The sequence below is a fragment of the Pseudonaja textilis genome, chromosome 4 (genome assembly GCF_049901715.1).
Source record: "Pseudonaja textilis isolate UNSWEBS1 chromosome 4, rPseTex1.2, whole genome shotgun sequence".
Classification (NCBI taxonomy): Eukaryota; Metazoa; Chordata; class Lepidosauria; order Squamata; family Elapidae; genus Pseudonaja; species Pseudonaja textilis.
The window spans coordinates 86715790-86737564 of NC_141993.1; the positions used below are offsets into that span (position 1 = coordinate 86715790).

Consider the following 21775-nt stretch of genomic DNA (forward strand, 5'->3'; position numbering starts at 1 on the left):
AGTTGGAAATTACTGGCCTGTAGGAAGCTGGAGGCTTCCTTTCCACTCCTCCCCTTCCCTTCCCTTCCCTTCTCTTCCTTTTCGTTCCTTTCCCTTCTTTCAATCTCCCTCCCTTTCCTTTCCTTCCTTTCCTTTCCTTTCCTTTCCTTCTCTTCCCTTCCCCCTTTCCTCCTTTTCTTCTTCCTTCCTTCCCTTCCTTTCTCTCCTTTTCTTCTCCCTTCTCTTCCCTTTCTTCTTCCTTCCCTTTCCTTACAATGGCACTGAACAAATCACCATTTTCATACTTATGACCGTTGTAGCATTCCCCATAGTCACATGACCAAAATTCGGTCATTGGCAACTGACTCGTATTTATGACGGTTGCAGCATCCCCCGGGGTCACTTGATACCCTTTGCGACCTTCTGACTAGCAAAGTCTATGGGGGAAGCCAGATTCACTTAACAACCATGTCTCGAATAGAACAACTGCAGTGATTCACTTAACAACTGTTCAAAGAAGTTAATAAAAAGGAGCAAAATTCACTTATATATACACTGTCTCACTCAGCAACAGAGGTTTTTGGGCTCAACTGTGGTTCTAATTCAAGGACTATTCTGGCTGCACTCATCATATACAGGAGGGGTCTTCAAATCCGACAATTTTAAGACTTGTGGACTTCAACTCCTAGAATTCCTCCTCCTGTCATGCTACCTCAGGAATTCTGGGAATTGAAGTCTTCAATGCCTATGACATGGCCCTTCAAATTCAACAGCTTTAAGACTTGTGGACTTCAACTCCCAGAATTCCTCTCTCCTCTCATGTTAGCTCAGGAATTCTGGGAGTTAAAGTCCACAAGTCTTAAACTTGCCAAGTTTGAAGACCCTTGGTATACAATAACTGAGTGATTGAATTAAATCCCATTTGGGGATTTGGGGCTCAATTGTGGTCATAAGCCAAGGACTACCTGTACTGGGCTATTTCGATGCTTGCTCTGGCATACCGGATCCTAGTTCAGTGGGCCGGAAGGAATCCTGGAGGACATCCAGTCCAGCCCCCTGTTAAGGCTGTGGGCCATGAATACCGGAGGCAGTTTTGGCACTCTTGTCCAGAATAACCTCTTTTTGATGCTGTGTGGGTGTTCAGGCTGGCCTGATCTGACCCAGCTGATTTGTCCATTCCTGGCTGAGAGAAGCATTGTATGGGAGAACAATGGCCATAGATCAGCCCAACAACCGCTTAATCTGTCTTGCATTGTTGGGCTTCTACATCCCTGGAGGGGAAAAAAAGTGTTTGCTTAGCCTTGACGAACCCTGTGCTCCAACAATCGGCTTTCGTGAGTGAAGCTGAGCAAAAGTGAATTTCCCCTTTCCCCCGTTGCCTTTTGTTTTTGCCATCTGCCTTAATCAAGTTTCCAGTCCCTTTGCCTTCTTTGTGAAAAATATGCCAGCAATGAAGCATTCAATTCAGAACAGAGTTGTAAGGGACTTTGGAGGTCTTCTAGCCCAACCCCCTGCTCAAGCAGGACACAAATAAATGGTTGTCCAGTCTCTTCTTAAAAGCCTCCAGTGATGGAGAACTCACAACTTCTGAAGGCCAGCTTTCCCACTGATTAATTGTTCTCGTTATCAGAAAATTGCTCCTTACTTCTAGGTTGGATCTCTCCTTGATAGGTTTCCATCCATTATTTTTTGTCCTGACCTTCAGGTGTTTTGAAGATTACGCTGACCCCTTGTTCTTTGTTGGCAGCACCTCTGATATTGGAAGACTGCTATCATGCCACCTCTAGTTCTTCTTTTCACTAGGCTAGATATATATATACTGCAGATTACAGGAACGTATTTTATTTATGTTTTATTTATTTATTTTTGTCAATTGCTTACAAGATAATAGGTATCAGTAAAAACATAGTTATGAATACATGGATACATATAAGAAAAATAAAAATAAAAGAAACAATAGGACAGGGACGGTAGGCACGTTGGTGCGCTTATGCACGCCCCCAACAGACCTCTTAGGAAAGGGGTGAGGTCAATAGTAGACAGTCTAAGGTTAAAGTTTTTGGGGTTTGGGGAAGAAACCACAGAGTCGGGTAGAGTGTTCCAGACATTGACCACTCTGTTGCTGAAGTCGTATTTCCTACAATCAAGTTTGGTGTGGTTTACCTTGAGTTTGTATCTACTGTGTGCTCTTGTGTTGTTGTGGTTGAAGCTGAAGTATTCATTGACTGGTAGGACATTGCAATGTATGATTTTATATACTATACTTAGATCGGACTGAAGGCGGTGTAGTTCTAGGTTTTCTAGGTCTAGAATTTCGAGTCTGGTAGCATAAGGTATTCTGCAATGAGTATAGGAGTGGAGAACTCTTCTTGTGAAATATTCTGCCTTTTGGGTTTTTCAATTAAAGTGTATTTAATTAATCAGTGGAACAACTTGCCTCCAAAAGTTGTGAACGTTGCAACACTGGAAGTTTTTAAGAAGAGGTTAGACAACCATTTGTCTGAAATGGTATGGGGTTTCCTGCCTGAGCAAGGGGTTGGACTAGAAGACCTCCAAGGTCCCTTCCAACTCTGTTATTCTAATTCAATTCTAATGCTGAGCCACAAACAACTCCTTTTAAAAATGTCTAAACTTGCATTTGCACAAAATTGGTAAAGTGAAGATTCCGACTGAAGAGAATGTGATCAGGAAAATATTAGAATGTGCAGAAATGAATAAGCTAACACTGGCAACTAAAGAAAAGTAACAAACTGAATATTATGTGATATGGGAATTATTTTATCAATGGCTGGAGAATAAATATGAAAGTTAGAAATTAAAGAAGGCTAGCAAAAAATAGTAAACATGCGAAAAGAATTAAAAATGTTAAGATGGTGAATGTTATAAGAATTAGATATATTATGCATATTAGTATTAAGTAAGAATAGAGTATTAGCACTAAGCAATGAATATATATAAATTATAATTGTTATCGCACAAGATATTTGTACCCAGATCACATCACTGTTTAAATGGAAGATGGATTGTTTGTATAAAATAAAATAAAAAATATACAGATATAAAAAAAAGTCTAAACTTATGAATAGAATTAAAGGAAATCTGCTTATAGTATAAAGAACAAAGGTAGGACGGATGTAGAACAACATTGTGAAAGAAAGAAGAAAAACAAGCAATAAAATGTATCTACTTTTCTAGAGTAGAAGACTCCTAACCTTTTGTGCAGATAAGCTCACTTTTTAAACAATGAATTAAACCTTGGCTTTGCACCAAACCATGTTTTTTTCCTTGATAAAGAGCCAATCCTCAACGTTGGTGACTTTTGGATGTGTGGACTTTGACACCCAGAATTCCCCAGCCAACAAGTAAAAAAACTAAAACTCCATCTGAAATGCATCATTCCCCGTTTGTGACAATTCAGGCGCCATGCATCTAGAGCACTTCCAAATTTAGGGGATGTTGTCGACCTCTCCATATTAAACAACTTTAAACGTTACATTCTCCTCAAGGACCTGGTTTGCCTTATAGGCGTAGACCTTGAGTTACGGCCACAATTTGAGCCCAAATTTCTGTTGCTAAGGGAGGCTTTGGAATTTTGTCACGTTTTACCGCCTTTCTTGTCAAGCTTCATTAAGTGAATCACTGTAGTTGTTAAGTTAGCGACGTGGTTTGTTAAGGTGATCTGGCTTCCCCCATTGACTGCTTGTTAGAAGATTGCAAAAGGCGATCTTTGGGATTCCAGGATGTTGCAACCGTCATAAATACGAGTCAGTTGCCAAGGTTCAGACTTTGGATTGCATGACCATGCAACTGTCGTAAGTGTGAAAAACGGTCATGAACTGTGTGAAAAACGTGCTGAACTGTCACTAAAAACAAACTCTTGTAAAACAGGGACTATCTGTACAATCATGTCAAATCCAACAGGAGCTACCCTAACGAAATTTCAGCTCGTTGGCATCTCGAATCATAGCAAGGCTGGGTAACCATCTTGGTATGTTAGGCAAAACTTCACTTTATTCATTTGAGTTTAGAGTTCCCACGTGGTGTGATTCTCTTCCCCCATCGCATCATGAGAGCAGTCTTCCAATATTTGAGGGGCTGTCCCAGAGAGGAGAGGGATCAACTTATTTTCCAAGGCGCGCGAAGATCAGACAAGGAATAATGGATGGAAACTGAACAAGGAGAGATTTAAATCTGGAAACAAGGAGAAATTTTCTGACAGTGAGAACAATCAACCCATGCAACAGAAATTGCCTTTGGAAGTTATGGGAGCTTCATCACTGCAGACCGAAGAAGAGATTGGACTGCCGTTGGTCAAGAAATGGTGTAGGGCAGTAGTGGCTAACCTTTTGGGGGTCCTGTGCCCAAAATTAAGTTGGGGATTATCTGTGCTGTATAAGGCAGATGCAACCAGAATGGTATTCTTATCATCTTTTCGTTAACCTCAGGGGCACTGTAGATCCAAGCTCCTCTCTTCTTCTTTTGGTGTAAACTTCAATATATAAAGAAATAAAATTCTTCCCAAATTCCAGGCTATTGGTTGGAGGTGGGGAGGGGCTGACCCTGAACAGCTCCCCTCCCTCTGAATTCACCTATACCCACCACCCACCCCTTAAAAAAAAAGCTTTCTACCCACGGCTGGTCAGTACCTGAATGCCAACCGATCAATAAAGAAGAATTTTAAGTGTCGGAGGCTAGTTTACCGCCACAAGAATGGATCAGAAACTGGTCACTGGTGCTGAGAGCCCCAAATGTTTGCCTTGTGTGTGACCCTCTTGGTCTAAGATAAGGGATAGTTAAGGATCTGCTAGCACTTCCTGGTAGATCCAAAAGGAAGCATGACTCATTTATTGATCTTTATTGTGAAGCCACATTAACTGCATCTTGCGAGTCTGAAAGTACAGTTCTATCAATGTTTCCTTTACAGCTTGAGAATAGAATAGAATAGAATAGAATAACAGTTGGAAGGGACCTTGGAGGTCTTCTAGTCCAACCCCCTGCTTAGGCAGGAAAGCCCACACCACTTCAGACAACTAGGGACAGTCCCTTCTGACCCTCCCACTGTCCAGCAATGCTGTTTCTTCTCTGGCCATTTCCTGGGCAGGGTTTCCTTGCTGTGAACCCCAAGGTCTTCCCCACATACCATGACAAGACGTCATGAGCAAGGAGGAACAGGAAACAGGAGGAACCCAAATTAACCCTCAGCCTCCCAGCCCCCTCCAAATGAGGCAGTCTGTACAAGGACACCCAATGGCTAAAGCTAACCAGCTCTGTAATGTAGTTTGGTGTAGTGGTGAAGGTGCTGGCCTAGAGACGAGACAGCTGGGAATTTAACAGATTAACAGAGTCGGAAGGAACCTTGTAGGTCATCTAGTCCAACCCTCCACAACTTCTGCAAGAAAACAAGCTCCCTTTGTGTCGCTGCCTGTCTCAAACCTGGGATTCTCTTTGCTCATTTGTGGCTCGGAGGCCTCGTTAGAAACACTACTCCTGTGTTCACACAATGCATTTAACCTGCTTAACGAATTAACCCTCTTTTTGGATTTGCACTGCGTATCAAAACGTCAGCTGACTAAACAGGCTGGGGTGGGGTGTGTGACCCAAGGAGCCCCAGATTTCAGTAACCAAGTTGGGCGCGTTGTGGGATCGCAGCCCACATCGTTTTGACTTTCTAGGGCAGGTAAACTTGATTTCACGGAGGGCCGCATCAGGGTTTGGGTGGGCCAGGGTGCGCATGGCCAGGGTGCGCGTGGCCAGGGTGCGCGTGGCCAGGGTGGGCGTGGCCAGCTTGACATCACTAGCGCCAGGGGCACTTGTGGTGGCCCTAGCGCTCCCATTTTCCCTGGCAGAGGTACTGTGGGCCGGTCCTTTGCTGTTTCCAAGGCGACCCACCGGGCCAGATCCAGGAGTGGACTTCAAAAAATTTTAGCAATGGGTTCTCTGCCCCGATTCAGTGGTGGTATTCTATCAGTTCGGCCCAGTTTTGCCGAGCTGGTAGCAGCGATGAGCAGCGGAGACCGAACCACGTTTCTCCACCGCTCTGCCTCCAGGCGGGCGAAAACATTTCTCAAGCTTTCGGGAAGGTCCATTTCCGGCCTTCCTAAACATTCCGGGAGGCCCGTTTTTAGCCTTCCCTGAGCCTCCTCACACACCCTACACTTACCCGCATCCAAAGCGGGCCACGTGGGGACTCCTGGGAGGGGAGGGAGGGACCAGCCAGGAGTGGGTTTTGGGAGTGTGCCAAACTGTGCAGAATCTTAGCTAGGGGCTCTCCTGAATCTCTGCGAACCCCAGCAGGCCAACGCTGGCCAGATTATATGGGCTGGATCCGATCTCCACGCTTTGAGTTTGACGCCGCTTTTCTAGGGGAAAGAGACAAACTTTGGGGCTCGCGTCTCTCTGTAGGGTTCCCATGTCGGGTTGACGTTCCCCCTTGATCTCTGCACGAAGGTAGACCAAGCCATCTTCTCCTGACCTCCCATGGCAGCGCCTTTGACCCAATGCTTTCTCTCTTCTCCCCAGATGTATGGACGCTACACCCAAGACCTGGGAGCATACGCCAAGGATGAAGCGGCTCGCGTCCGGCTGCAGCAGGAGCGCTGGAAATTTTCCCCGAAGGAGCGGTTCCGTCCTTCCGAGTTTCTGGAGTACGACCACGGTCGCTGTGCCTGTTGTCGGAGTAAGTAAACTTGTTGTGGGCTGAGCATGCCTCTTGCCAGGCCTAAACCCTGTGCGTTTGCATCGACTGGAGCCGTGCAGTGGTTAGAATTCAGTACTGCAGGCTACTACTTCTGCTGGCTGCCAATTGCCTGCACTTCGGCAGTTCAATTCTGACCCGCTCAGCTTTCCATCCTTTCGAGGGCCCTAAAACGAGGACCTGGGGGAACAAATTTTTTGATCTGAGAGGGCTGTAAAGCACTGTGAACCGGTATAGAAGTGCTATTGCTACCAGCAGCCTCTTTGAATGAGAGCAATGGGGGGAAAAGATGGAGAGAAAGGATCAATTCTGTATATTGCTGGGTACAAGATTGACCTATTTTCTAAAGCCCCCGAAGGCCAGACAAGGAATAAGGGATGGAAACTGATCCAGGACTGATTCAACCTGGAAATAAGGAGGGATTTTCTGACAGGGAGAACAATCCACCCATGGAACAGAAGTTGCCCTCGGAAGTTGTGGGAGCTTCATCCCTGGAGGCTTTCAAGAAGAGACTGTCAGAAATGGTGTGGGGTCTCCTGCTTGGGTGGTGGTGGGGGGGGTTGGACTAGATGACCTACAAGGTCCTTTCCAACTCTGTTGTTCTGCATTTTGTATGTCAATTCATCATCAGGGAAACGAGGGTTTAACATGTTCAGTGAACTCATCCTTTGTTTAGGCTTCTGGGTTTCCATGTGCTAATTTTGTCCTTTGCCGTGGGCATGTAAATAAGCGGTTTGGATTACATTGTTCCGTGGCTTCCTTGATTGACAGGCGCAAAATGCATCAGTTCTGTGAAGCAGGTTGGGAAGGGGGAGAACCAGAATTAACTCGGTGCAATTAAAATATCTGTGTTCCGTGTGTGTGTGTGTGTGTGTGTTCCCAAAGGTGCTTTTTCAAAAGGCAACGGGATGGGGGGGGCTTTGTTTTTCTTTGAAGACGTTTTGCTTCTCATCCAAGAAGCTTCTTCAGTTCCGACTGAAGAACTGACCGGAACAGTCAGAACCGAAGAAGCTCCTTGGTTGAGAAGCGAAACGTCTTCAAGGAAAAACAAAGTCCAGTTGCCTTTTGAAAAAGCACTTTAAGGGCAACCATGACCTGGATCAGTGGTTGGCAACCGGTGGGCCGCAGCCCACTGGTGGTCCGTGAGAAAATTTCGGTGGTCCGCCAAGAAATGTCACCCCCACCCCCAGAACCCCCTCCAAAGCAATTAATCCAGGCTTCGTGGGAACACAAGGCTGCACCGCCCACATGGCCCGCGGGAACAATCCCCGCCCACTCATTCCTTACCTGGCTAATTTGCCTGCTAAGTTGCTATTTTTCCTTTTTCCGACCATCATCTGTTCTGCTGTGCTGGGAGATTTAGATTAGCTAGGAAGCAGGAAATCGTTGGATTTCTTGATTTCTAGCTAATCTTTAGATCTTTGGATCTGCTTAAAGAGGAAGAAGAGGAACCTTCCTTAGGACTGAAGCTTCTATTTGTCAGTGCAGACTCAGGTAGCCAATGGCAGATAGACGGATCTCTGAATGAATTTGTGATTCTGTGAGCGTCTCTCTCTCCCCCCCCTCCCCCCCTCTCCCCTCTCCCTCCTCCCTCTCTCTCTCCCTCTCTCCTCTCTCTCCTCTCCTCTCTCCCTCTCTCTCCTCTCTACTCCCTCTCTCCTCCCTCTCTCCCTCTTTCTCCTCTCTCTCCCTCTCTCCTCCCTCTCCCTCTTTGTCCTCTCTCTCCCTCTCTCTCTCCCTCTCTCTCTCCCTCTCTCCTCTCTCTCTCTCTCTCTCCCTCTCTCTCCTCTCTCTCTCTCTCTCTCTCTCTCTCTCTCCTCTCTCTCTCTCTCTCTCCTCTCTCCCTCTCTCCTCCCTCTCTCCCTCTCTCTCCTCTCTCTCTCCTCTCTCTCTCCTCTCTCCTCTCTGTCCTCTCTCTCCCTCTCTCCTCCCTCTCTCCCTCTCTCTCCTCTCTCTCTCTCTCTCTCTCCCTCTCTCTCCTCTCCTCCTCTCTCTCTCCTCTCTCTCTCTCTCTCTCTCTCTCTCTCCTCTCTCTCTCTCCTCTCTCTCTCTCTCTCTCTCTCTCTCCTCTCTCTCTCTCTCTCCTCTCTCTCCTCTCTCTCCTCCTCTCTCCCCTCTCTCTCCTCTCTCTCCCTCTCTCTCTCCCTCTCTCCTCTCTCTCTCCTCCTCTCTCTCTCCCTCTCTCTCCTCCCTCTCTCTCTCTCTCTCTCTCTCTCTCCTCTCCTCTCTCTCCTCCTCTCCTCTCTCCTCCCTCTCTCTCTCTCTCCTCCTCTCCTCTCTCTCTCTCTCTCTCTCTCTCTCTCTCTCTCTCTCTCTCTCTCACACACACACACACACCAATGTCAGCAAGCCACCGTCAGTCCAGTGGTCCCCGGGATTTAAAATTATGAGTTTGGTGGTCCCTGAGGTCCAAAAGGTTGGCGACCCCTGACCTGAATGACTGAGAATCTCCGTAGGATGAATGTTCTGGATATCACGTGTTTGCTTGGAAAGGGGAGTGGCATGTCCCCCCACCCCCAAAAATACCTCCCTTCCTGACCCCATATCGTTTGACGTGCTGCCATTTATCTATCATGACTCTAAATCAAGAGGTAAGAGGTTAAGCATATTGTCTGAACCAACCAGCAGCGTAGCTTTCCTTGGGCACAAGGTAAGGAACGTGGTTCATTTCAACGACCGTTTTATTCAGGCTCAGAGAAGCCACTCCTCGCAAGTCTTTCGCACATTGCTGCCGTCAAAGGAAGGATTGTGCCGGCAGAATTGAATCCGACACCCTGCGGATATATAGGATTACAATCCTCTTTGTCCCCGGTTTTATGCAGATTAACCATTCTGGTCTGGGAGAACGGGAGTGGTGGCCCGGCCGGACGTTGGGAAATTGGCCCTGTGTACGGAGAAAGAAATGCAGGCATGAGGAAAACTGTGTGGTTGTGTGCATACAGTCCTTGGGAGGCAGACACCAAAAAGTCACGTGAAGTGCAGTGGTGGGATTCAAATTTTTTTTACAACTGGTTCTGTGGGTGTGGCTTGGTGGGCGTGACATGGCTTGGAGGGCGTGGCAGGGGAAAGGATAGTGTAAAATCCCCATTCCTTCCCCACCCCACTAACCTGCTTTCCAGCTCCGTTCTCCTGTGCAGGGCAACCAAAGAAGACCCAGCTAATCAGCTGGGACTCGGGAGGCAGAGAACAGATGTGGGTGGAGCCAGTCAGAGAGCGTATTGGCCGGTTCTCCAAACTATTCAAAATGTCCGCTACCGGTTCTCCAGAACTGGTCAGAACCTGCTGAATACCCACCTCTGGTAAAGTGTGTTGGGGAATCCTGAATTGTGAACCAACTGAAAGAGCTTCTTCTCCTCAAAGGGGGAGGCTTAAAACCGAGTATACAGAATAACAACAAAGTTGGAAGGAACCTTCAAGGTCTTCTAGTCCAGCCCCCTGTTTAGGAAACTCTGTGCATTTCAGACAAATAGTCATCCAGTTATTCTTAAAAACCTTCATTAATGAAGCATTCACAACTTCTGGAGGCAAGTAGTTCCACTGGTTAATTGTCCTCACTGTTGGGAAATGCTCTCCTTAGTTCTAGGTTGAATCTCTCCTTGATCAGTTTCCATCCATGGCTTCTTCTCCTGCCTTCAGGTGTTTTGGAGAATGGCTTGACTCCCTCTTCTTTGGGGCAGCCCTCCTGATCTTAATGTGTGTTGAGTCTGCAACTTTTGTTCATTTCAGTGATCTGGTTAAGTCACTGGACAATCCTTGGCTTACAACTATTCATATAGTGACCGTTTGAAGTGATGATGGCACTGAAATAAGTGATATGGCTGTTTTTCAAATTTAGGATCATTGCAGTATATCCTCACGGTCACCTGATCAAAATTCAGGTATCTGGCAGCTGGCATGTATTTATATGCCATATATATGCATATGAAGTAACAAGAACTGGGCCTGGCTAGTCTAGTGAAGAGAAGGTCCAGGGTGGACATGATAGCAGAGGACCAATGTTTGAGGGGCTGTTATATCGAAGAGGGGGTCAAGCTATTTTCCAAGGCACCCGAAGGCCAGACAAGGAATAATGGATGGAAACTGATCAAGGAGAGATTCAACCTGGAAATAAGGAGACATTTTCTGACAGGGAGAACAACCAACCCATGGAACAGAAGTTGTTGCCTTCGGAAGTTGTGGGAGCTTCGTCGCTGGAGGCTTTCAAGAAGAAACTGGACTGCCATCGGTCAGAAATGGTGTAGGGTCTCCTGCTTGGGTGGGGGTTGGACTAGATGACCTCCCAGGTCCCTTCCAACTCTGTCAAAGAGGTATGATGTGCTGTGTGGGTTCGTGGGCCTTCAGATTCCATCTATAGTTCCTTTGGCCTCCCGGTTTTCTCTCTTATCCTTTTGGAACCTGCAGCTGCTCCATTCAGACATTGTTCAGTCCAGGAAGGACTTCTCTAGGCTGGGTGTGCCACCTATCAGTGTGCTCAGTGGTACATTCCTACTTTTAAAACTTGAATTTAACCAAGATGAATTGGTCCTCCAAAAAGACAAATAACAGGAACACTTTAGAATATCCCTCCCACTTTTCTAACCATCTAGACTCCCCTGGCCAAAGACAGCCAGAGAGAGAGAGAGAGAGAGAGGGAGATAAAGGGAAAGAGAAAGAGAGAGAAATAAAGAGTAAGAAAGAGAGAGAGAGAAAGAGAAGAGAGAGAGAAAGAGAAAAAGATAGAGACAGAAAGAGAGAAAAAGAGAGAGAGAGAAAGAGAGAGAGAGAGAGAAAGGGAAAGAGGGGGAGGGAAAGGAAAAGAGAGAGAGAGAGAGAGAAAGGGAAAGAGAAAAAGAGAGACACAGAGAGAAAAAGAGAGAGAGAGTGAAAGGGAGAGAAAGGGAAAGAGAAAAAGAGAAAGAGAAAGGGAGAGAAAGGAAAAGAGAAAGAAAGAAAGAAAGGGAGAGAAAAGGAGAGAGAAATAAAGAATAAGAAAGAGAGAAAGAGAGAGAGAGAAATAAAGAATAAGAAAGAGAGAGAAAGGGAAAGAGAGAAAGAGAAAAGACAGAGAGAAAGAGAGAGAAAGAGAAAGAGAGAAAGAGAGAGAGAGAAAGGGAGAGGGGGGAAGGGAGAGAGAGAGAGAAAGGGAAAGAGAAAAAGAGAGACAGAGAGACAGAGAGAAAGAAAGAGAGAGTGAAAGGGAGAGGAAGGGAAAAAGAGAAAGAGAAAGGGAGAGAAAGGAAAAGAGAAAGAAAGAGAGAAAGGGAGAGAAAAGGAGAGAGAGAGAAATAAAGAGTAAGAGAGAGAGAGAGAAAGGGAAAGAGAGAGAAAGAGAAAAAGACAGAGAAAGAGAGAAAAAGAGAAAGAGAGAGAGAGAAAGGGAAAGAGAGAGAGAAAGGGAAAGAAAGAAAAGAGAGACACAGAGACAGAGAGAAAGAGAGAGAGAGAGAAAGGGAGAGAAAGGGAAAGAGAAAAAGAGAAAGAAAGGGAGAGAAAGGAAAAGAGAAAGAAAGAGAAAAGGAGAGAGAGAGAGAGAAATAAAGAGTAAGAGAGAGAAAAGGGAAAGGGAAAGAGAGAAAGAGAGAAAAACAGACAGAGAGAAAGAGAAAGAGAGAGAGAGAAAGGGAATGAGAAGGAGGAGGGAGAGAGAGAGAGAAAGGGAAAGAGAAAAAGAGAGACACAGAGAGACAGAGACAGACAGAGAGAGAGTGAAAGGGAGAGAAAGGGAAAGAGAAAGAGAGAAAGGGAAAGAGAAGGAGAGGGAGAGAGGGAGAGAGAAATACACAAGCGCACATTGTCTTGTGGGATCTGACTCTTCCTAAATCCCTTAGCAACTGCTCCAGTCACAGCTTGCCTTGTCCTTGAGGCTGTTTCCCTGTCCAAAGTTGCCAACTCGCAGAGGCAGCCGGGGAGATGGCCCACGTCCAGGCTCTTCTGTCCTGGGGTAGCCTTGGCCATGACCGCTTTCCTCTCCTCCGCTCCAATGGCCACCACCTGTGACCAGATGGGCGGGAGGGCGAGAGGCTGTTTTCCTATCCAGAGGTGCCTCCATGCCACAGCCCTCCCACCCTCTGGGCCCAGCTGTTGCCTTCCTACAGCTGTCATAGCAATGGGGTAAGAGGATGGCCGGCCATGGGGCTTACTCACGAAGTCAGAATTTGGGACCGGCCTCTCAGTTCCCCCAAGCAGCCCTGGCCATCCAGATGCAGAACACCTGGAAGCATCTTAAGCTGTTGGAGTATCAAATAGCCAAGCTGATTCAGATTGGTGGTTCCGCTTGGCCCAAACTTGTAAAGGAAGCAGAAATACCTGCCTGTTTTAACTCTTTCCTCAATCTCATCCCAGGAAACACCTGAGTGAATAGACAGGGTGAAACCAGGCTCAGTAGCAGTAACTGTGAGAGGGATCTTGGAGTCTTAGTGGACAACCAGCTAAATAGGAGCCAGCCGTGCGCAGCCGCCGCCAAAATTGCCAATGCAATCCTAAGCTGCATTAACAGAGGGATACAATCGAGATCAAGGGAGGTACTAATACCACTCTACAAAGCCTTAGTAAGACCACACCTAGAATACTGCATCCAGTTTTGGTCACCACACTTTAAAAAAGATGTTGAGACTCTAGAAAAAGTGCAGAGAAGAGCAACCAGGATGATTAGGGGACTGGAGGCTAAAACATATTAAGAACAGTTGCAGGAACTGGGCCTGGCTAGTTTAGTGAAGAGAAGGACCAGGGGAGACAGGATAGAGGTCTTCCAATATTTGAGGGGCTGCCACAGAGAGGAGGAAGGGGCCAAGCTATTTTCTAAAGCACCCAAAGGCCAGGAAAGGAATAATGGACGGAAACTGAACAAGGAGAGATTCAACCTGGAAATAAGGGGAAACTTTCTGACTGTGAGAACAATCAACCCATGGAACAGAAGTTGCCCTCAGAAGTTGTGGGAGCATCATCACTTGAGACTTTCAAGAAGAGATTGGACTGCCATCTGTCAGAAATGGTGTAGGGTCTCCTGCTTGGGCAGGGGGTTGGACTAGATGACCTACAAGGTCCCTTCCAACTCTGATTATCTGTTAATGCCTGTGGAGATAAAACAGTGCAGTGCAGCATGAATCTGGCTGGCCATCTAAAGCTGGGATCATGTAATTAATTACAGGTCATCCTTGATTTATGACCCATAATGGAGTCTGCTTTTTCTTTCTTTTTTTTTGCAGTGGCCGTAAAGGAAATGCCACGTTGTTAAGCCGACACTACAGTCGGTGAATGAAAATCACATGAAGTGTTAGCAGCGCTTTAGAAAACCTTAGATAGGCCATACCTGGAATGCTGCATCCAGTTTGGGTCAGCACATTACTCAAAAGATATTGAGCAACTAAGGTGATTAAAGGCCCGGGGACTAAAAACATATGAAGAATGGTTGCAGGATGTGGCTATGGCTAGTATTAGAGAAAAGGGACATGATAGCAGTATTCCAGTATCTGAGGGGATGCCCCAAAGAAGAGGGAGTCAAGCTATTCTCCAAAGCAACTGAGGGCAGGACAAGAAGCAATGAACGGAAACTAATCAAGGAGAGAAGCAACATGGAATTCAGGAGAAACTTCCTAATAGTGAGGACAATTAACCAATGGAATGAGTTGCCTTCAGAAATTGTGCCTGCTCCATCCCTGGAGGTTTTTAAGAAGAAATTGGACAGCCACTTGTCTCAGATTGCATGCTTGAACAGGGGGTTGGACTAGAAGACCTCCAAGGCCCCTTCCAGCTCTATTCTGATTAATTGATTGATTGGTCTTTAAACAAACCCATTGTACCAAAGGCCAATTTTCAGCAAAAATGTTCTGAATTGTACAGACAGTCCTTGGGAGGTGAGGGCTCTTCAGCTAGAAAAGGCTCTCTTGTATGTTACTCCCCATTGCCTGACCTAGTTGATTGAGAAGTAACAAAATAGAAACCTTGGATGGAGAAACAGTTTATTCCTTTATCTATAGATAAGTGGTTTTAGTTAGACTCTTGAATGCTGGCCTTGAAGATAAGTTTGGTAACCATTTTGAGACCTGCCGTCTCTGGCGAACCAACTCTGATTTAAAATCCTGGACTACTGAGTCAAAACAGGCCTGTCTGTAGTGGTTGGACTAACAATTGGGCAAACTTTGGACTACTGAGGAAATGAAAAGAAAGCCTTGCCCTTTAAGGAAAAAGGCAAGGTTCTTTCCTTTGTGGATTCAAATTTCCCGGCTGGGAGATTTTACTGCAAAGTCATTTGGTCAGCTGCATTGGAAGCCAGAAGAAGTTTATTAATAGGAAGGCAAATAAGAATAGATCCTACAGCGTTCCTGAGATTAATCTAATAAGTGAGTAGGAAAACCCCTTTCTTATACACTTCAGGTTCTTTGATATTATAAGTGTGAATCCTTGAAGTCTTTGATTTGTGTTTGTGTGATGAGTTCCTGTCTCTTTAGATTGGGATCTCTTCCTGGGATCTTGGTGGGAGTAATTGTTTTATAGTCTAATCTCTGTTTTTCCCTGATCCTTTGTAGCTATCAGTTTGCACCTGGTTGCAATATCCTGGGTTTCCTGTTATGTCGTTTGCTTTTCACCTGTTTTTTGTAGCTTGCTACCTATTTGATTTCTATGAGAAAGGATCCTAGCTAATGTGTGTCCCATGCAAAGGTGGAGGCTAATGGAGCTGACCCTTTAGTAACATGGTTGTTGAGAGTATATGCACCAAAGACAAATTCCTTGTGTGTCCGTCCAATCACACTTGGCCAATAAAGAATTCTATTCTAATCTATTAATTGAATCTTTAACTTGGCTTATTAAACGAATAGCCGTAATTCGTGGACTACCTATATTTCATAACTCCAACACTTTGAGGGGGGGACAAGATACCTATTTGAAGCCTCACATTGCCCCTAAATGATCAGTGACAGGGCAAAAACATCAGCTGAAATTCATTCCCATTTGTTTTCAGATGGATAACAAATTAGATGCAATTCATTAAGCTTGTTTCCTGAGGATTTAATAACTTTTCTTCTTCTTTCACCCTGAAAGTTAAGAGTTTGGCAGCCGATTTTGGTTGCCTTCCAGGGACACATGAATGGCTTTGGGCGAAGGGGCACGAACGGAGCCTAATTAAAGGTAGCCTACATAAAATCAGGAAATGAGCAAACTTGCTTACAATTTTGGCCAATGCGTCTGATTATTTTTGCTGAGTGAAACCTAGTGAATGTTCAGAGTATAGTCCTCGTCCGATGTCCTTTGAGATAAACTTTTGATCTTGTTTAGCATTATGAAGTCTACTTCCTCATTGAATTCATATTACCTAACAGTGCAAAATAAAATAAGAGGACAATTTCTCGGTCAGTCTCATTCAACAAAGATAATTAGAGAGCTGAAGGCTGAAACATACGAAGAATGGTTGCAGGAATTGGGTACATCTCGTTTAATGAAAAGAAGGACTAGGGCGGACCTGATAGCAGCGTTTCAATATTTGAAGGGTTGCCATGAAGAAGGGGGAGTCAAGCTATTCTCCAAAGCACCTGAAGGCTGAGCAAGAAGCAATGGATGGAAACTCATCAAGGAGAGAAGCTACCTAGAACTAAGGAGAGAATTTCCCAACAATTAACCAGTGGAACTACTTGCCTCCAGAAGTTGTGGGTGCTCTATCACTAGAGGCTTTTAAGAAGAGAGCAGACAATCATTTGTCTGCAATGGTGTAGGGTTTCCTGCCTGAGCAGGGGGTTGGACTAGAAGACCTCCAAGGTCCCTTCCAACTCTGTTATTCTTCCAGATGTTTACAAATGGACTGGTTTACTGTTTTAATATCTTTCTGGGTTTTGATGGTTGATAATATCTGAGATCCTCTTTCTGTCCTTTCTCGATGAGGAGAGGACTGCATTTAGCCTTTTTCCAGTTTCCCTAGTTGTCTTCTTCATTGGTACTCTTTGGGATTTAATTTATTTGGGATTTAATTTAAACTTTTTAATTTTTTGAAACTGAATTTCCTTTTCAAGAAGTCCCACCCAGCTTCAAATCCATTTACCTGTTAAGTGTTTTTTTAAAATATCATATCCCTTAATTTTTCTTAGTTCATTAGAATTTTGCTTTCTAAAATCCAAGGTTGTTTCCAAGCAAGCTTTTTAAAAAGAATAAGGACTCTAATATTATATAGCCATTTGCACCCGGCTTTCATCTCTTTAATATCTCCAACCAATCCTGTTAGTAAGGACCAAGTCCGAAGTAGCCGTTCCCCTGATGCACCACTCAAACATTTGGAAAGAGAAAATTATCATCAAGACAAGTGAAAAATCGATGTGACATCTTGGGTCCTGCAGAATGACTCTTCCCACAAAAAAGTCATTCTGCGGTTGAAATCTCCCATTCTGACCACTTCATGGTTTTCTGCTTTAATAAATCTTCCCTCTGTCTTCTTCTAATTGGCTGGATGGTCTCTGACAGACTCCCACGCAAGGTAGTCATCCTTTTAATTTGCTCTTGCATCGTAACCCTGATGCTTTTCAACACTCCGGTACCATCAATCCAATGGATCTCTGCTCAGTTCATCTCTGGTACCCATCTCTACACCATCATGTCCTTCTGTTGTTCTCTGTTATTCTGTCTGTTGTCTGTCTGTCTATCATATGAATCCCTGCCCAAAAGCAGGATACAGTATACCAGAGGTCTCCAAATTTGGCAACTTTAAGACTCGTGGACTTCAACTCCGAGAATTCTGCAGCCATCTCTATCCCATCTACCTCTCTGGTGTTCTCTGTCATTCTATCTGTCTGTCTATCTGTCTGTCTGACGATATCAGTGTATTTATCCCAGGGATCTTCAAACTTGACAGCTTTAAGACTTGTGGACTTCCAACCCTCTCAAATGGTTCCTTTTAAACTGGTCTCCTCTTGATTGATAAACCATAGGGTGCCATTGTATCTGAATGTGAGAAACAATGATTTTGCCCTGAACCTGAAAACACAGTTTGATCTTGCTTTGGAACAAATGATGGTTTGAGTACTGTTCAAGCAGAATAATTATTTTAGAGGGATTTATATGTTACAATTTTCATGTTTTATGCTGTAAGCTACCCAGAGTTTACAGATTACAGGTAATCAGAGTTGGAAGGGACCTTGTAGGTCATCTAGTCCAACCCTCCACCTAAGCAGGAGACCTACACAATTTCTGACAAATGGCAGTCCAGTCTCTTCTTGAAAGTCTCAAGTGATGACGCTCCTACAATTTCCGAGGGCAACTTCTGTTCCACGGGTTGATTGTTCTCCCTGTCAGAAAGTTTCTCCTTATTTCCAGGTTGAATCTCTCCTTGTTCAGTTTCCATCCATTACTCCTTGTCTGGCCTTCAGGTGCTTTAGAAAATAACTTGACCCCCTCCTCCTCTCTGTGGCAGCCCCTCAAATGTTGGAAGACTGCTATCATGTCTCCCCTGGTCCTTCTCTTCACTAGACTAGCCATGTCCAGTTCCTGCAATTGTTCATCGTATGTTTTAGTCTCCAGTCCCCTAATCATCCTGGTTGCTCTTCTCTGCATACTTTCTAGAGTCTCAACATCTTTTTTATAATGTGGTGACCAAAACTGGATGCAGTACTCTAGGTGTGGTCTTCCTAAGGCTTTATAGAGTGGTATTAGTACCTCCCTTGATCTGGATTGTATCCCTCTCATAATGCAATTTAGGATTGCATTAGCTTTTTTGGCTGCTGCTGCACACTGCTGGCTCATTATTTTATTTCATTGCAGGATGGGCAGCAAATAAATTTAATAAATAAATGTACAAACCAATGTGGACAGGCAAGGATGTGGGCAGAGAGACAAATAGGCAAAACCCATGACCGGACTCTCTTTTCTGTTCATATGCTAAATGCTGATGTACTGTATATTTTACCCGCGTATCTAAACGCGGCAATTTTTCCTGGTTATGTTCCCCTTTTGTTCATCTTTCCTATCAAAGCACCGGTGTTTCCGCTGCTCCCATCCTGTACTTGCTCTGAAAGCGCGTCGTTTCCATAGCAATGGACCCATCTGGCCTACCCCTGTATCCTAGCTTCTCTCCGCTGCAGTCCCATGGATGTCCTTGTCTCCCCATCTCTCATCCACTCCTTTTCCCCCCTCTCTCTTGCAGTCTGTACCGTGCGGTGCCAGAAGTTCCTCATCTCCAAAGTGGGCGAAGACTGGATCTTCCTCATTCTGTTGGGTCTGCTGATGGCCCTGGTCAGCTGGGCCATGGACTTCGCCATAGCAACTTGCCTGCAAGGTGAGAAGATTGAAAGTCACAACTGCAAAGGCAGCCAGCACTCCCGGGCTGAGAATCCGAGACTCGGCACTTCTGAGAGGAAATGTTTTGTTTTGTTATTTTATATTTTATTGTCTTTATTTTACTTTTTTTTTATATATATTTTTACACCTTGTTTTGTTTTATGATTGCATTTATTTTATATGATATTTTTTTATTTTTTATTTTGTTTTATTATTTACCTTATTTTTTATATTTTACTTTACTCTTTACTTTATTATTTTTATTATTCTATTCTATTTTATTTTACTTTATTTTATTTCATTTCATTATATTATTATTTTATTTCTTTTATATTTTATTTTATTATTTTACTTTACACTTTATTGTTTTATTTTACTTTATTTCATTTCATTTCATTATTTTATATCTTTTATATTCTATTTTATTTCTTTCCTTTTTTCTTGTATTTCATTACATTTTATTATTTTTTATTTTTATTTTTTTAATATTTTACTTCATTTTTATTTTTTATATTTACACTTTATTGTTTTATTTCACTTATTTTATTTTATTTTGTTTTCAACATATAACTGTAATGGAGCCTGCCCATTATGGCTTATAAGTTGTGACGGATGCAAAGTGGGTTGCCCCTATTCTGACAACCTGTCTCGTGGCATTTGTTATATAAACAAGACACTCTTTAAGTGAACACAGTGGTTGTAAAGTGAATCCATTGTTCACTATGGGCCTTTTTTGCCAAAAACCCCCAACAACAACCCAGAAGTAAATGCCTGTTTTCAACAAAAATGTTGAAGTAAGCAATCATATGACTGTTGGACACTGCAAATAGCCATAAATGCGGGTTGGTGGCCAAGAGCTTGACATAAGTCAAGGACTTTTATATTGTTTTATGTTTTAAATTTAATTTAATTTTTAATTGTGATCCTAGGCAGCTTACAATAATTAAAGCATAGAAAAAACCCACCCCAAGATTGCTCCTCACCCAACATAAAGCCTTGGTGGCGCTAGTGGTTAGAATGCAGCATTGTAGGCTGCTCTGCCCACTGCCAGGAGTTCGATCCTGACTGGCTCAAGGTCAACTCAGCCTTCCCTCCTTCCGAGGTGGGTAAAATGAGGACCCAGATTGTTGAGGGCAATAGGCTGACTCTGCAAACCGCTTAGAGAGGGCTGTGGAACTATATATAAGCCTAAGTGCTATGGCTATTGCTATCTAAGGACAAACAACAACCCCACTTGCAGGCCAAAAAAATCAGATCAATTAAGTCCAGCTCATCTGCCCCTCTGATCTAAAGGCCTGGGGAAACAGCCTGGACTTCAGCGCCAAGCAGAATTGGGGCCATCCAAATTTCTGGAGGAAAGATGCTGAGAAAATGGTCTCTTCGGGGCAGAAGCATCACTTTAGCGTAGCCTCCTGCGTGGTGGCAACTCAACCTGGAGCAGTGGTGGGATTCAAACATTTTTTACTACTGGATGTGTGGGCGTGGCTTGGTGGGTGTGGCATGCCTTTGTGGGAGTGGCAGGAGAAGGATACTGTAAAATCCACATTTCCTCCCCACCCCACTAACCTGCTTTCCAGCTCCGTTCTCCTGTGCAGGGCAACCAAAGAAGGCCCAGCCTATCAGCTGGGACTCAATGGGAGGCGGAGAATAGATGGGGGCGGGGCCAGTCAGAGGTGGGATTTGCCGGTTCTCCAGACTACTCAAAATTTCCGGTCAGAACCTGCTGAATACCACCTCTGACCTGCAGGATTATCTCTTGTGCATTGACAAGCAAACCGGATTTTTTTCCCCCCTCTCTCTCTCTTGCAGCCCAGAAGTGGATGTACGGCGGGTTGGATACCAATGTTTTCTTGCAATACATGGCTTGGATTACCTACCCCATCGTGCTCATCACTTTCTCGGCTGGATTCACCCAGATTTTAGCCCCTCAGGCAGTGGGTGAGTACTGGTCTGGAGAGGTGGGAAGGGAGGAAGTGTTGTGGTCCGCCGGCAGCCTGCGGAGACGGCAGCAGAGTCAGACAGTGGGGAGGAACATGGGCTAGTCTGGGAATCAGGAGAGGACTTGGACAAGGGTGCTGCATCCAATACAGAGATGGGGCCAGGGCCACCTGGGAGTTATGTGCAAACTCTGGAGCCTCCAGAATCTGACAGCAGCGAGGCAGAGGAACAAGGGGAGCCTGTTCCCAGTGCGCGCATGCACAAAGCTGCCAGAAGGCAAGAACAGTTAAGACAAAAGGGGCAACTCAGGAGTAAGGCTTGGAGGTGATTGGCCCTTCCATAAGACCTAAGGGAGGAGGAAAGGGACAGGAACCTTTGCAGGAAGCAACTTTGTTCGTACGGGTTGGTTTGAAACCTGAAGCTCTGTGTTGAATTTGTGCTCCGTTTAGTCTTGTAGAACTAATTGGAAATTTAGTCGTTGGCAGCATTTCAAGGAAGATAAAGGTGGGTGCTTATCAGACTTATCCTGAAGGACTTTTACAAACTGTTTGAGACTCATTACGGGCTGTAAATTACTAAAATTCACAGCTGTTGAAATAAAGAAAAAAGGGTTTGAGGATAAACATGTGTTTGTTAGTGTCTCAGTAAGCCTTGGTCAGAACAAGAAGCTGCTGTGGAGGAAGCCCAGATGTTTGGAAGGCACAGTTGGGAACCGACCCTCTGCCAGCCGTTTCTTTTCTGATCCTGGAGACAAGGAAGGTTCCATTCCCTCAGAGACCCAAATTCGGGGAATTCTCCTAAAAGGTGGTTCTTTTTGTCCATCAAGCCACCTTCCTCTGCGAAAACTTTAAAGGTTTCACCTGCATTGGAATGATCCCTCTTTTCCCTCAGAGCGGAATCAAACCCACTGAACTGACTCTTAAAAGGCAA

General features: G+C 44.8%; 1 protein-coding gene across 2 annotated transcripts in view; it reads left to right on the forward strand.

The window, feature by feature from the left end:
- CLCN2 (chloride voltage-gated channel 2) overlaps positions 1–21775 on the forward strand; it is a 123738-nt gene that overhangs the window by 34901 nt on the left and 67062 nt on the right. For both annotated transcript variants that reach the window (XM_026718889.2, XM_026718890.2), the window contains exons 2-4: positions 6499–6655; positions 18774–18905; positions 20717–20845. In XM_026718889.2, coding sequence (XP_026574674.1) covers positions 6499–6655; positions 18774–18905; positions 20717–20845 — 418 coding nt within the window. The remainder of the gene's footprint in view (positions 1–6498; positions 6656–18773; positions 18906–20716; positions 20846–21775) is intronic.